Source organism: Triticum dicoccoides, chromosome 5B, assembly GCF_002162155.2.
Source record: "Triticum dicoccoides isolate Atlit2015 ecotype Zavitan chromosome 5B, WEW_v2.0, whole genome shotgun sequence".
NCBI lineage: Eukaryota > Viridiplantae > Streptophyta > Magnoliopsida > Poales > Poaceae > Triticum > Triticum dicoccoides.
The window spans coordinates 500,709,696-500,723,794 of NC_041389.1; the positions used below are offsets into that span (position 1 = coordinate 500,709,696).

The 14,099-nt window shown below is 41.8% G+C and overlaps 3 protein-coding genes across 6 annotated transcripts; all 3 read right to left on the reverse strand.

Annotated features, from left to right (window-relative positions):
- Positions 1 to 415: 415 nt before the first annotated feature.
- On the reverse strand, positions 416 to 5,706 carry LOC119311155 (probable hydroxyacylglutathione hydrolase 2, chloroplastic). The gene is made up of 8 exons (XM_037586787.1): positions 5,491 to 5,706; positions 4,897 to 5,082; positions 3,847 to 4,050; positions 3,272 to 3,395; positions 2,420 to 2,520; positions 1,644 to 1,718; positions 1,468 to 1,566; positions 416 to 858 (listed from the first exon to the last, which is right to left on the reverse strand). Exons 1-8 carry the CDS (start codon positions 5,560 to 5,562, stop codon positions 712 to 714), a joined length of 1,008 nt encoding a protein of 335 aa, XP_037442684.1. The 5' UTR covers positions 5,563 to 5,706; the 3' UTR covers positions 416 to 711.
- Positions 5,707 to 7,885: 2,179 nt separating this feature from the next.
- On the reverse strand, positions 7,886 to 10,956 carry LOC119311156 (glutathione S-transferase). 4 transcript variants are annotated; one of them, XM_037586791.1, is made up of 10 exons: positions 10,686 to 10,956; positions 10,136 to 10,180; positions 9,590 to 9,675; positions 9,417 to 9,488; positions 9,175 to 9,228; positions 8,992 to 9,067; positions 8,852 to 8,902; positions 8,689 to 8,750; positions 8,413 to 8,472; positions 7,886 to 8,309 (listed from the first exon to the last, which is right to left on the reverse strand). In XM_037586791.1, the coding sequence occupies exons 1-10, from the start codon at positions 10,765 to 10,767 to the stop codon at positions 8,205 to 8,207; spliced, it is 693 nt and encodes a 230-aa protein (XP_037442688.1). In that variant the 5' UTR covers positions 10,768 to 10,956; the 3' UTR covers positions 7,886 to 8,204. The 4 variants fall into 4 exon arrangements, with proteins under 4 accessions (XP_037442688.1, XP_037442687.1, XP_037442686.1 ...); XM_037586790.1 differs by having other exon boundaries at positions 8,849 to 8,902; XM_037586789.1 differs by having other exon boundaries at positions 8,837 to 8,902.
- Positions 10,957 to 11,196: 240 nt separating this feature from the next.
- Positions 11,197 to 13,773, reverse strand: LOC119311157 (glutathione S-transferase-like). Its single transcript, XM_037586793.1, has 9 exons — positions 13,551 to 13,773; positions 13,210 to 13,254; positions 12,817 to 12,902; positions 12,640 to 12,711; positions 12,325 to 12,378; positions 12,141 to 12,216; positions 11,948 to 12,009; positions 11,640 to 11,699; positions 11,197 to 11,449 (listed from the first exon to the last, which is right to left on the reverse strand). The coding sequence occupies exons 1-9, from the start codon at positions 13,657 to 13,659 to the stop codon at positions 11,345 to 11,347; spliced, it is 669 nt and encodes a 222-aa protein (XP_037442690.1). The 5' UTR covers positions 13,660 to 13,773; the 3' UTR covers positions 11,197 to 11,344.
- Positions 13,774 to 14,099: the final 326 nt, after the last annotated feature.

Below are 14,099 nucleotides of genomic sequence, written 5' to 3' on the forward strand. Positions count from 1 at the left end.
CAATTTGATCGGTGGAAAGGCGTTTTCACCTTTAGTATATGACGCGTCAACTGTACTACCTCGTACTACAACAATATAAAAGCCATTCAGATTTTATTTTATTTGAAAAGGATGCCATTCAGATTGAGGCACAAGCTTCAAAAGTAAAGACTCGTCACACTTGTCCTTATGATTTGTCTTCCATCACCAAGCATGATGGATGACCGAGCACCCGCTCTCTAATGTGTGACGTCAAATCCTAGTCTTGTATGTTTGCCATCAAAGAAAAGAATACTGCTGTAACCTTTACACTGGAGTGATCCAGTCAACAGTAATTCTAATCTACATCAACACATTATGCAAATATTCTCCAGTGTAACGTCGATCAAGAGTGGTAAAAACAATTATAATGGCAAGAAAATTAAGAAGCAAGGACTGAAGAACACTATCAAACAGCTAACTAGCTTTTTTCTCCCGGGATAGAGGATTACAGGACACATTTTATTTGTAGTCGACAAAAGAATCACCAGCTGCTATCAGATTAACAAGCACTCTGTGCAAGCTACATACAATGCTAGACAAATTTTCACCAAAGCATTTTTGGAACATCGAGCTATACACATTTCCTTCCCTGCATTCCTTCTGTTGTGGTCTTGCCGGGTTCTTTGTCCACTTCTCCTTTTCGAAGAGATGGTTGGGTCACCGTTTTATGATAATTTCCTTTGTGGTTAGTCAAAAATTATCCTTCGCCCGTCGGATAACTTCAAGAACACGTGCATCATCGAAATGATCTGGAATGGACAGCCTTTTCTTTATCTCTGGACTTGAGGTCCTCAAGAAAGGATTGCACTGCTTCTCTCTCGCAATTGTTGTTGGCACCTGGAGAAGAACATGAAGCGCAGAAATTTTACAAAGTTAAGCATTGTTGAACAAACCCATTCCTGGAATGAATTGTACACCATGCAATCTGAAACTGTGATTTATACCACACATCGTGCTTATTATTTATGTCAATAAGCATCTAAATTGTGAGAGATACAAAATGACCTAATGTTTGAATTGTGTGCCTTGTATTCAGATCGTATTCTCTTGGACGTCAACAGAAAGAAAAGAACAGTTAGCTGGGAAAGTGCAAAAAACAATAAAACCTTTTTTTTCTTTATAAAGCAGACACCAAAATATCCCAGTTTTTTTTCCTAGCCCAAGAAAGACATCGGAGCGGCCAAGAGGTTAAGTAAGCATGACTGTTCCCAACTTCTCATGGAAGCAAGGACAGATGCACATGCACCAACTGCCAAACAGAGAATTGCTGCCTAAATCTCCATGTTTATTCAATTCACCAACCATGTCGCCATCTCTCATTCTATAACTAAACTAACAAATTCATGAATAAGCAGCAGAAGAATACGGAAGTAGAAGAAATAGCAAATGCACAAACTGATGTGTATTGAAAGTTGGGAATGCATATGGCTTTAGAAACTATGTTACCGTTGGTGTATTCTTATTGCGCAGATCAGCTGTACTTGCAGCGTATTCCTGAAGTTCTTCATTTCCTGGTTCTATGCTCAAGGCAAACCTTGAATTGCTCTGTGAAGAGGTACATCCAGAATTAAATAACAAGCTGGTGTAAGAAATTGCTAGATTTGAAAGGAAATATCATTCACCAGAGTATATTCATGTCCACAGTACACCTTCGTCACATCTGGAAGAGCTACAATTTTTTGGAGTGAAGAGTACATCTGCAGAAAGGTCAGAAAAAAAAGGTGATATACTTGAGTCTCAATGATGCATACAATGAACTCCATTAGGTACACTTCTATGAAAACAAAAATGGAGCAAGCCACTTGCAAACAAAAAAACTACCACAAGCCCGCAACCATTCAGCTTTTTAGCGATAACTGATTCCAATGCAAGGCGTGAGCAGTTAGATTTGATTTAACTATTCCTCGTCTGTTCAAATAAATGGAAGTGCAACAATATTCAGTGTAGCAAACTCGCACATGCTATTACTATTCATCGATCTTTTTAAACCTCTTTCATTAGTCATGGTTCTAGTACAACAACAACAACAACAAAGCCTTTAGTCCCAAACAAGTTGGGGTAGGCTAGAGGTGAAACCCATAAGATCTCGCAACCAACTCATGGCTCTGGCACATGGATAGCAAGCTTCCACGCACCCCAAGTCATGGTTCTAGTAGTTCAGTTTATATTCAAAATTCTGAATCTCTAACCAGATGTTTATTAGTCTCAGTTAGGAGTTCTTTAACCGTAAGTTCCTTTTATTCCAAAGCAAAAAAAGACTGGCAAGGAAGAAGCATTATTACAGACATCTAGGGAAATCAGAAAGCACATGGAAGTAGAAGAAACTCAAAGAGCATAACATATGAGCATTTGAATGATTACAGAGTATACATCATACATGTATACAAAGATATCTGACCTGTTCTGGAGTCCCCTCAAAAAGCTTTCCACATGATAGACTAAACAAGGTATCACCTGTGAATATTGCTCCAGATCCAGGGAAATAAAAGCTCACATGACCTGATAGAAATACAAGGGGGATGGATGAATTTCTTGAAAACTATGTCACATTAGAAAATTATTCTTTAAACGACCATAATATGCATGTCCAGGAACACAACAGAACACATGTCATAACAACTATGAAAAGCTTTAATAGCTCCAAATATGCTCCATAAAGGCCAGTGTCACTACTTCTGGACTCTGATAAAACATCAACCAAGAAAAACGGCAGATGATATTACATGAGCACAAGAGAAGGTAAGGAAAGCAATTTAGAATGTCATGAGCAAATTTAATTTTTAAGTGGTACTCCTAGTTTTTCCTAAGTGGTACTCCTAGTGGCGACATCATCCGATGACCCCAGAGGATGCATCTGAACTTGGGCCAATAAATCACATTTCTAAGTTTCGATAAAATAAAATAAAAGATATGTGTAATGTTGAATGATACTTGAAACTGCAAATTTCAAATCACCAATATTACTGTTCTCAGCAGAAAAAAGAAACTGTGTATTGTCAGGTCTGCTATTTTGGACCTTCCTGTCTTATTTTTCTTGCTCGGAACACAAGTGGTAGTCTTTGGCACGAAATTGGCAGGTTGACATTTCATCCCACAAGGCGCATATATGAGTTTTTCAGATTTTCCTGAGAACTTTTTATTGCAATTTTTGAAAAAAAAACAAGTGCAAATGTACCTGGGTGCACAAAATCTTCACTAGCCACCTGTAAAGCTAACCCAATACAACACAATGAAATTTGCAGTTACACACCTGATGTATGACCAGGAGTTTCCATCACAAGAACTTGATGACCCGCAAACATCCATGTGTCACCCTCGCTTAGAGTTATGTCAATGCCAGGAATTCGATCTTTATCCTTCTCAGAACCAATTACCTAGTAAAAATATTAATGTTAGAGAAGAAAAGCAGAAGATATCATTATTCCTCTCTTGACCAATGATGTTTGCAGTGACAGGGGCATCTAGCGGACACATAATGGCAAGCTAGAAAATAAACTTGTGCCAATCAGTTCCATCTATTAATCTAAAGAATCATCATATATTATATTACTACTTTGAGAACAATTTACGCTCAAGGTCAACGACAAGCCATTTCAAGAACTGAACTTCTGGCTTCATTGTAAAATTCAACCCTGGCTGCCTAAATTTGACATATATATTGTTGCTAGGAATGCCAGTAGTATCTGGTACAGCAAAATGTTGATGAAATAATATCTGATTCCGCTTCATTTTATATCATAACAGTACACATTTTGATGGCTTCCCACAGTCTCTAAACAATAATAAGGACGAGAGAAACAACAAAGGAGGCAGTCAACTGTATACCTTTGCACCATATTTCGCCTTCAGTTCCAAGTTGCCACCAGTATGATCATAGTGATGATGGGTGTTTAATATGTAGGTCAAGTTCTGGTTTCTCTTTTCCAATGCGTTTATGATAGGCACCGCCTCAGAAGGGTCTACAACTCCAACTGTTCCAGTATCCACATCATGCAAGATGTACGCATAGTTATCTTGAAGACAGGGTACCTACATAGGATGCAGATCATAGTTAAGAAACAACAGAATGATGTTAACATCCACAGAAAAGATGATACATAAAATGCGAAGACAGCAGAGGTTTATTTGTTTAGCAAGACAGCAATCTACAATCTACTGTGCTTGTTTGTGGCGAACAATAAAATGTGTAAGTCATGCACTCATGGGCTCATGCTAGTCCCTCTTAAAAGAAAAGGCATGTATGTATGAAGAGTTGTTATGTCTTGGAGAAATACAAGTAATGCTGCTCAGATATTAACATAAACATCCGGTGTCTGAAAGAAACTGCAAACATGAAGGGTAAAGAGCAAAGTAAAGAGAAATGGCCATCATCTGGCCCACCATAGTACACTCGATAAGGTTTGGCAACAAAGATGCAGTCTAACATGTCCAAGATATATGGTGGTAGTTAGGTAAAGGTAGAGAGCAACAAGATAGAAAATGAAGCAGAATAAAGCAATAAGTGATGGAGTAGAAGAAGAATATGAGGAAGCGTTTTTCAGAGACGTGAACCATTTCCTACTGAGAATGGACCATAGTTTCTTTCCAAAAGCAATGCTGCTAGCAACAGCACGTGATTGTGAGAAACTCGTCAGAAATGGTTATGACTAGTCCCCCTCAATAAACAACTTTTGACTGTTTGAATTGCCTCCTAAAGCAAACCAAACCAGCCCAACTTATATTTTACTGCTGTATGCGCCCAAGTCAATGCAGCGAACAGAAGTTAACCTCACAGACAAACATCTATACAACAGTTGCACTAAGTTACAGTAGCAGTTGACTGAAATGGGATGTAGGGATTGAACTAAACCCTCTCAAGAGTTCCAGTGCACTCACGAGCTCGATTTGAAGCGACGAGGAGACGCTGGTCATGTTGCAGAGGTACCGCGCGGCGCCGAACATCCGGCCCACACCGTGGATCGTCCTCAGGGGCATAACCAGCAGCGTGCCGATCCCGTACATGAGCGGCTTCCCGAGCCATTTCCTGCTCACCCTCGGTATCAACGACGGCTGCCCCCTAATCTGCAAAAAACAACACGTCCAGCAGGTTTTTTCAGAGCTCGCAATCCGCAGCAGAGAACCAAATCACACAAACTCGGATAACCAGATCGCCCACACCAACTCCCCGCCGCGCGCCTATCATACAGCACATGCCCGCGTAAATAAATTAATCGAACGAAATTAGGTGGAAACAGGGCCGCTGCGGGGCCGTCTGGGCGATAACGCGGGAACCGAGGGGCCGGATCGCAAAAGCGCCACGAGTCCCGCTCCTCCTTCGTTCGTTAACGCCGAGGCGGTTGTTGCGGCGTGCCGCAGAGCGATCGAGCGCGTCCCCGGCGGGCGGGCGCGAGCCCCCGACCCAGATCCAGGCCGGCACCGCGAAACCCCGTAGAAATCGAAGGTTGAACAGAGAGGGGGAGGGAGCCGTACCGCGGGGGCGGAGGAGGAGCAGCGCGGGAGGGAGGAGACGACGAGCGAGCAGGCCTTGGAGAACATCCGCATTCCTGCCCCCGCCGGCGCCGCCGCCGCTCTCGTCGCGTCGCGTCGCGTCGCCGCCCGCCGACGAGGTACGGGGTGGGGGAACGGAGAAGGCAATGGGGACGCGGGGGGACGGAGAGAGACGGGGAGGGGAAGGCAAGTAGAGTAGTAGTGGGGGAGAAGCGAGGGAGGGGGAGGTTGGCCGGCTGTGATTGTGCTGCCTCGGCCGGACCCGGGCCCGGGCCCACCAAGCAAGCGGGGAGTCTCTGCTGCGGGGCGGGGAGGAGGGCCCACGTGGCGCCCGGTGCGGCGTCCGTCGCGGGATCGACGGCGCGGGTGGGCTGCGGCTGAGGTCGTCGGCGTCAGGCGCAGGCGCGCGTGACGTGTGTGTGCGTACGGCCGCAGTCGTTGAGGGCCTTGGACGCCAAACCGCGTATTTTTATGTGGGCGGAAACACGAAAGTTTGCTTACGCTTTTTCTGGCAGAGGAAATTTTAGGCACCGTCTGAATTCCTCCACGGACACTTCTTTTGACACGGTATAAATGCAGGGGCTCATGTACGCATGTACTCCTACACCCTATCAATACAAACAAGCATATCGTGTCCTTTTTTTTTTTGAAATTATATCGTGTCCTTATTAGCACCTTTGAAAGCGGAAATCCAACTCGGTGCCTACGCTCATCTACTCCCGTTCAGGAAAAAAATCAAAACAAATATTTAAAAAATTCAAAAAAAACCAACTTTTTTGAGTGGTGGACAATTTGATGTGTGAGGTCCGCTACAAATTTCAATTCATTTGGACATCTGAGCAGCTCTCGGCAAAAAGGACAAATCGGATCAGCAATGCGTGAACAATAATATTTGTCTTTTTTGCCGAGAGCTGGTCACATGTCCAAATGAGTTGAAATTTGAAGGGGACCTCACACATCAAATTATCTACCACACACAAAAAAATGGATATTTTTGAATTTTTCTAGTATTTGTTTTGATTTTTCTCTGAGCGCGGGTGCAGATGAGCCCGGGAGTAGAAACTTTGCGTCCTCGAAGAGACTTTATTTTACGAATCAACCGGTGGTTGGATGATTAGAGGGACAGTGATATCCCTAGCCCATCAGGGCTTCAAGTCCTGATGCTCGCATTATTCATGGATTTCTTTCAGGATTTTCGGCGATGCGTTTTGAGTGGGAGAGGAGGTGCCTACGGTGACTTCGTAAATCTCAAGATGATATGCAGGCTCAGTCTCTCGGAGGTGCTCATAAGGATAGGGTGTGCGTGTCCGTTCATATGAGTGAGTGTATGCGTTTATGTATGACTGCTTGCGTGTGTACTGTGTTCAAAAAAAGAAGAGATTTTATATTATTTTTTTAACCATGGGACTGCATGTCATGTACTCCCTTTGTTCGTAAATAAGTCTTTGTTGAGATTTCACTATGAACCACATACGGATGTATATAAATAAGTGAAATGCCTCTATATACATTCATATGTGATCCATAGTAAGAATCTCAACAAAAACTTATATTTAGGAATGGATAGAGTATTAAAAAAATACATAGAAGTCGGTACACAAACGACATGTTTTAAAACTGGCAAGGTCGTCACAGCCATCTTGTAGCCGATGGAGACGTCGTCTCCTTTTGTTTGACGAGAGAGACGCCGTCTCCTAGTGAACGCACATCACTAAAATAATGAAGAAGAAAAATGAGCACACATGCCAAAGAATGAGATTTAAGCCTAGATGGGATGGTTCCATCACAGCAACAACAAAAACTTAGTTCGCAATTCGCTTTTGCTTCTTTTTTTTTGAAAGGCGCAACGAAAAAATGTGCATAATACCATAGACGCGAAGCGTGCAGAGGGTTCAGATATAACCAGTGGAGTGCTACAACAAATGAACTCACATTGTCATGTTCCAAACAATCTTTTGTGCTGTGTACGTTTCACCCAGCCCCTGGTTCACACGTCCACCTCATTGTACGACTCCCACTAATGACGACCAGAAGAGAAGCAAACATGCATCGGGACTGAATAGCCTTTGACATTTTGACTCCTCAGAAGAAAAACAGGCAAACCGATTCCCCGATTAACCTGAAAGGTCAGGGCCATTTCGTTTCTGCAGAATTCTACCGCACTCTCCAACAGATCACTTGTTAATACGGTGAAAATGACAGCGGGTCACCATCAATCCATCGATGGTATTTAAGCACAAATCACTTTCCGGCCTCAAAAAATCACCAGGGGCCGTCCAACGGAAACGGCACCGCCTGCGAATCAGAGCGAATTTACCCGATCAACATCACCAATAAATCCCCCGCAAAAAATATCCAGCAGTAAATACAAATCCAAGAGAGAAAATCGGTTATAGATACAGGTCAATTCGTCAAATCACCTTTTTTTTCTGCTGAATCTCACTGGTGGTGAATCGATAAATATTAATTTACATGGTGCCGGAGCCCGGCCGGCAGCTCGGCATGGCATGTAGAGGAGCTTCTTCCACGCATGGTGACTTATATATTTGGAATACTAAATTTTCATTAGATGCCCTATGCACCTGGACGGAGGGAGCAAGTTATGACTTATGAGAGGTTCTTCAATTGCAGACTACTACATTCCTCATTATTGCATAAATTACACGCATATAGTTGTAACTGGCTTGATTTCTTGATTATTTTGCTGAAGGTGCATCTGGCTGATTCTGGGGCAGTGCAGCTTGAAATGCCGGAATTTTCATGTATGCGTCGTGAAGTCGCGACAATATTGGGTACTTCGTCTGTAAGAAAAGGAAAGCTTGTTGCTGTTGGATTTCTGAGTTGTAGGGTGAGAGCAGCAGAAATCTTAATTTGCACAGAGAATATCAGAGAGAAAGTGAGTACCATATCAATCTGGAAGCGATTGATGGCGGCATGGATCTGTGGGGCTAGACACACATCTCCCTGCCAAGGCCACGAATGTACATGTATCAGAATATATAGCTCAAGATTAGTAAGTACTAGCACATTTAGTAATAATAGTGACATGCTAATTAAGGAAATTGGGAGTCCGGAATCAATTTGATCATGTTGACTTGGAAGTTCATTTCGAGGTGACTGATCAAGGCAAAGCATCAAACATGTATCAGTGAAGAAGTGTGTAGGTTCAGAAACACAAACCAAATGGACTTCATCTCCAACGCAATATTTGCTGTCACATCCATCCAAAAGCTTTTCGATTGCTGCAACAGATAATAAGAGCAGACCAAGAGTAAGATTATTTTGGTCAACTGAACATATAATAAGCATGGTTGATGGGGGTCAGAACTCAGGACAGCACAACTGAACATATCTCTGTCGCATATGATGGAAGAATGTCTGAGAAAAGGAAAGCCTAGAAGACAAAAAAGAGATTCTGAATTCCCCTTCTCTCAAATATGCAGGTATGTAACTGTGCAGACAGTATGTTGCGAAATATCGCACCTCTGAAGCCCTTGTCAATATAACGTTGAACCACCTCAAGGCTCTCATCGGGGCTCAACCTACCCTCATGTAAACCCTGCAAAGTAAACAAATATTGCACACACACGCTATCAAACTCGTACTCGTATGATCATTGAGAAGACGAAATCTTGTCAGCGGTAGCTAACTCTCGAAAAAACCCACAATTACGCCGTAGCCTTGGAGAGGTTGGATGCTTGAGCAAACTATGTTCGCAATCTGCAACAAGCAAATAATGTAATTAGCTAGTCCATATGGAGTTACCGATAAGTGTGCTGAATAACTATGGTTCGGAAAAGAGTGCTGAACAACCATGGTTCATGTGATTAACAAGATACAGAAGTAGAACTATAGAAGAGATTTTTCTAGAAAAAATAACTAAAGAAGATCTTGAGCCGGACATATACCTGAAGATCAAGACCTTTCGTTTTGATATCTTTAGGTACGAGAGGATGCTGAGGATACTTATCCTCCAGATACTGCTCAGTGCAGAAGAAAGACACTTGTTAACTAGTAACAGAGGGACAGGAATGCTGAAGAAACACATTCTTAATCCACTGAAGCAAGAATTGTGACTCACCAACATGATAGCGAGAGAATCAGATAGAACAAAGTCCCCATCTACCAATGCTGGTATGTATTTGATCGGGTTTATTTTTTCATAGTCTGCAATAAGAAATCCATAACGGTGAATTCTCCTAAAACAGAATACAAATTATGCGTTTTTCAACATTCCGTAGATTTCAGCATTGGGAATAGATGGGTACAATATGCATTGCAATTGTATCATTGATCAAGCCAAGATTTTCATCATCAAAGATGGTGCACAAAGTTGTTATAGCAGACTAAGCTAATGTCCAGGGAAGGAATAGTCTATGCGCAGTTCCCTGCAGATTAGGCGGCTACTAGCCTAGTAATAAGGCATAAGTAGGCATCATGAGGCAACATCTATCACATTTTACATGTAAACTGAACACGATCATATTTCATTCATCACATCAACTCTGACAGTTGCCATTTTGAGCTCTCATCAATTGCAAACCGGAAATGAGATGTTTTGTTTAAAAAACGGGATGAGATGGCTTTATAATTAGTATACGGCATGTTATCTGGTAAATTTGAGTACCTGGATCTGTCCGAGGATTGACTGCCTTATACTCATAGTCCACACCTACATCAGAGAGAATAAATTAATTAGTTTCCTGAACAAGAGCCTAAAACTTCTATCGTTTAAGTGTGCACCGAAATTCTTAGTACATCTAGTTTGCTCTGCATTAATCATTTTTCTTGAACACGCACCTAAGTGTGCGTCATTTTGTACTAGAAGAAGGTGCCGAGGCTACACAAACACTACAGCCCAAACTAAAACAAAGGGAAAACCAAAAATGAAAACAGAGAAGAACTGAAGAAAAGAAACAAGGCAAAAGCTAAAAGAACAACAATATTCTTAATTATGATAGTCATCTACATGTTCGGGACCAAGAAAATACACAGCTGGTGGCATCTGAAATGTTCCCAACTGAAGAGTGTTCTGAACCTAGCATAAACATAATCAACTCTAGGTCTAGGACCATAGGGATGGAGAAGCTGAATTAAACTAATCTGGGGGTTAACATAATCAAGAAGAACCGAACCGAAGCGATTGAAGCTCCAAAACCTCAACAAGTACTACTCACCTTTGAGGTTGAGAGCGATCCGGACACGGTGAGAGCAAGAGCTGATCCAGGCGCCGTACAGGATGGGCTTGGCCGCCGCCATGGCTGACTGCTACCCCTTTCTCCTCTTCCTCCACTACTAGATGGAGACGATGCAGCAGTATGTGACTATATTTATTGGTATGGAGAGCCGGAGAAGGGATTGTTCTTCTCCTCTCCTCATGTGAACATAGAGAGCACCGTGCAGAAAACAGGTGTGAGCACAAGGGGACAAGAGTAGAAGATGCTACCTAATCCTGAGTATCAGATTGACTATATAGGGCCCAGAAAGTCAGGGAGATGAAGTCACCTTGGACTAGGTGTATGATTGATTGTTGCAGGGGAGGTAGAGAAAAGAACAAAAAGAGAAGATAAGGCCAAAATGATATGTTAACCAATGATGTCTCTTTCAGCTTACCATGGCAATGTTTGAGCTTGACTCGCCTCCTTTCTTTCCTTCTCTTTATTGATACTACAATTTTACACGAGCACATATGATAAATTGCATTTATTCACTTTTACAGCAACATCGTCAAGCTCATCCGGGGGTCTTTGCATACACGAACATCTGACTTTGAAGTTACATCATAGAATCTCGATCAAACATGAAAAATCTTACAGTCATCGAGGTCCTGATTACTTCACTGGGATGGAGGAGCATCTGGTTGGTTTGCAGGAAGTGCGGCTTGAAATGCAGGATGCTCATTGTAAGTATCTTGAAGCCTTGCCAGAATAGGGTACTTTGACTGCCAGACAAAATATCAATACAAGCTTATAACACTGGTTTCTGAATAATCAGTGCAAGACATTTCACATTTGCATGTCATAATATAAGAGCGTTTTTAACACTAGTGTAGTGTAAAAAACGCTCTTATATTATGGGATGGAGGGAGTACTCAGCAACAGAGATCTTAGAATAGGGTAACATTTGCATACCATATCGATTTGGAAGCGTGTCACACCAGCGTGGATCTGGGGCGCTAAAAACACATCGGCCTGAAAATGACCAGAATATATATAGAACCTACTTAGCTGATGTTACAGTAACAGAATTAGCAGGAATGTAAGTAGAGCACTTCAGCAGACTCTTCACTGTGACCAGCATATTATGTACTACTCCCTCCGTCCCATAATATAACAGCGTTTTATACTCTAGTGCAGTGTCAAAAACACTCTTATATTATGGAACGGGGGGTCCCTCAAAAAAAGAACAAAGCCTGGGTTTTGAGCTTCGAAGCGCACACCATTTGGACCTCATCTCCGGTGGCATATTTGCTGTCACATCCTTCCAGAAGTTTCTCAATCGCTGAAACAAAATTACCGAGGATAGTTCAGACCAACATGGATGCTCTATATGATTATGAACGCGAGACTGAAGTAAGAGGAAATTGCAAGTGTTTCTAAACTATTTGGTAAACTGAGTGGTAGAAATCGCACCTCTGAAGCCTTTGTCAATATAATGTTGAACCATCTGAAGGCTCTCGTTGGTGTCCATTGTGCCAAGATACGAACCCTACAAAACATCATATAGAACCAAGCGTATATGGAAATTGTCACACTATAGTTGAAAGGGGAGTTTAATTCTGGCCTGAAAAAACTTAAAGATTATATCTGTGCGCACAATGACAGCATGGCTCTGAAGAGGCTGGATGCTTGAACACACTATGCTTGCAATCTGCAACAAGGGACAAACTTGCCTTATGAAGTGCGCATACTAAATGTGTAATCAACAACAGCACCTACATAAGTAAGATAGGTTCCAGATACAATTAGTTGGCGTCTCCATCTGTTCTAAAACCGTTAACTTACAACAAGTTCCATCCAATAAACATCTCAAACTTATTTCAGTGCTTCGAATTGTTTTGTGCTTATCTCACAAAAAAACTGTTTTGTGCCAATGGTATCCTTGGCAATAAATGCTTAGACAAATATATACCTGCAAATTAAGAGCTTTCTTTTTCAGATCCCGGGGTAAGAGAGGACACTGAGGATACTTGTCTTCCATATACTGCTCAATACAAAACAAGTCTGTTAATTGCTAATATATCACTGCACAAGCATTGTAAGAGTTAATTTTGTAAGCTCGAAAATGCAGTGAAGAGTTGCAGCTTACCAAAATGATGGCGAACGAGTCAGAAACAACAAAATTCCCATCCACAAATGCTGGGACAAATTTAACAGGATTGATTTTCTCATAATCTACAGAGGGAAGCAGCAAGAACAGTGAAACAACATCATGAATTACTCCCAAAAAAAAACATCATAAAGCATACGTAACATAATGCAACTTCTACAGAATCACAGTAACAAAAGGATCAACGATTTATGTACTCAGATCCAGGAAAATTGGTATCAAACTTTCATTTATGCTACTGATACAGGAGCTTTCCTTTACACTATTGACACCGGAGAACTGCATAATTTGCCATCAGAAATGGTACCCTCCGACTCCGAGCAAGTGACGCTTTCGATGTAAAAAAAAAAGAGCAGAGATTCAGCTGTATACCTGGATCTGTCATCGGGTTGGTCGCTCTGTACTCGAAATCCACACCTTTATCACAGGGGAAAATGGTATATTTAGTACATACAGTAGCAAATAGTAGCAGTAATAAGATCTAAACAGCTCCTATGAACTTTGGTGCTTGAAATTTGAGAGCTATTTTCTCTGAATCACATCACTGGTGAGGAAAAGCTCTTCATCCCGGATCTAACTGATAAAGTTGAGCTAGAGCCTTGGCAATCGAGCATCCATAATCCTCATAATAGACTTCTCAAAAGAAGAACTTCACAATTTGTGATCCCGTGACCTATGCAGCAGAATCACGAAGCGAAGCTAGCTACACGTACCTTTGAGGTTAAGGGCGATCCGAACCCGGTGCGAGCAGGAGCTGAACCATTTGCTGTACAGGATCGGCTTCCCCGTTGCTGCCGACATGGCTGCCTCCTCCTTCCGCATCCCAATTCCGCCCAACTGTTTTCTCTGGGGAAACAGTAGTACGGAGCACTAGAGTTTATCCTTCCGTGTGTGTTTTTTCTTTGGAGAATATCGTTCCATACTTGGAAAAGAGGCTTCTAGGTCAAAGCAATTTTGTAGGATAGGACAATGCGCGTGCCTTGTAGTGGGATTTACCTGCTCATATTAATGTGATTTTTATAAATAAATGTTTATCAAATCCGGTTTGTGATTTTAACTTATATTTTGATGAGAAATTTGATAAATAAATTAAAGTGGAACTGTTCAGAATGTAAGTAAATTAAGGTGATTGATTGTCATACACGAAAGAAAAATGAAACATTAAGCCTTACATTCTTTTTAAGCAGGGAGAGATAGAGATTTTTGGAGGATTAGAATTCCTAGCAATTTTTCTTTGTTGGTCGTTTGATTCGTATAACTGG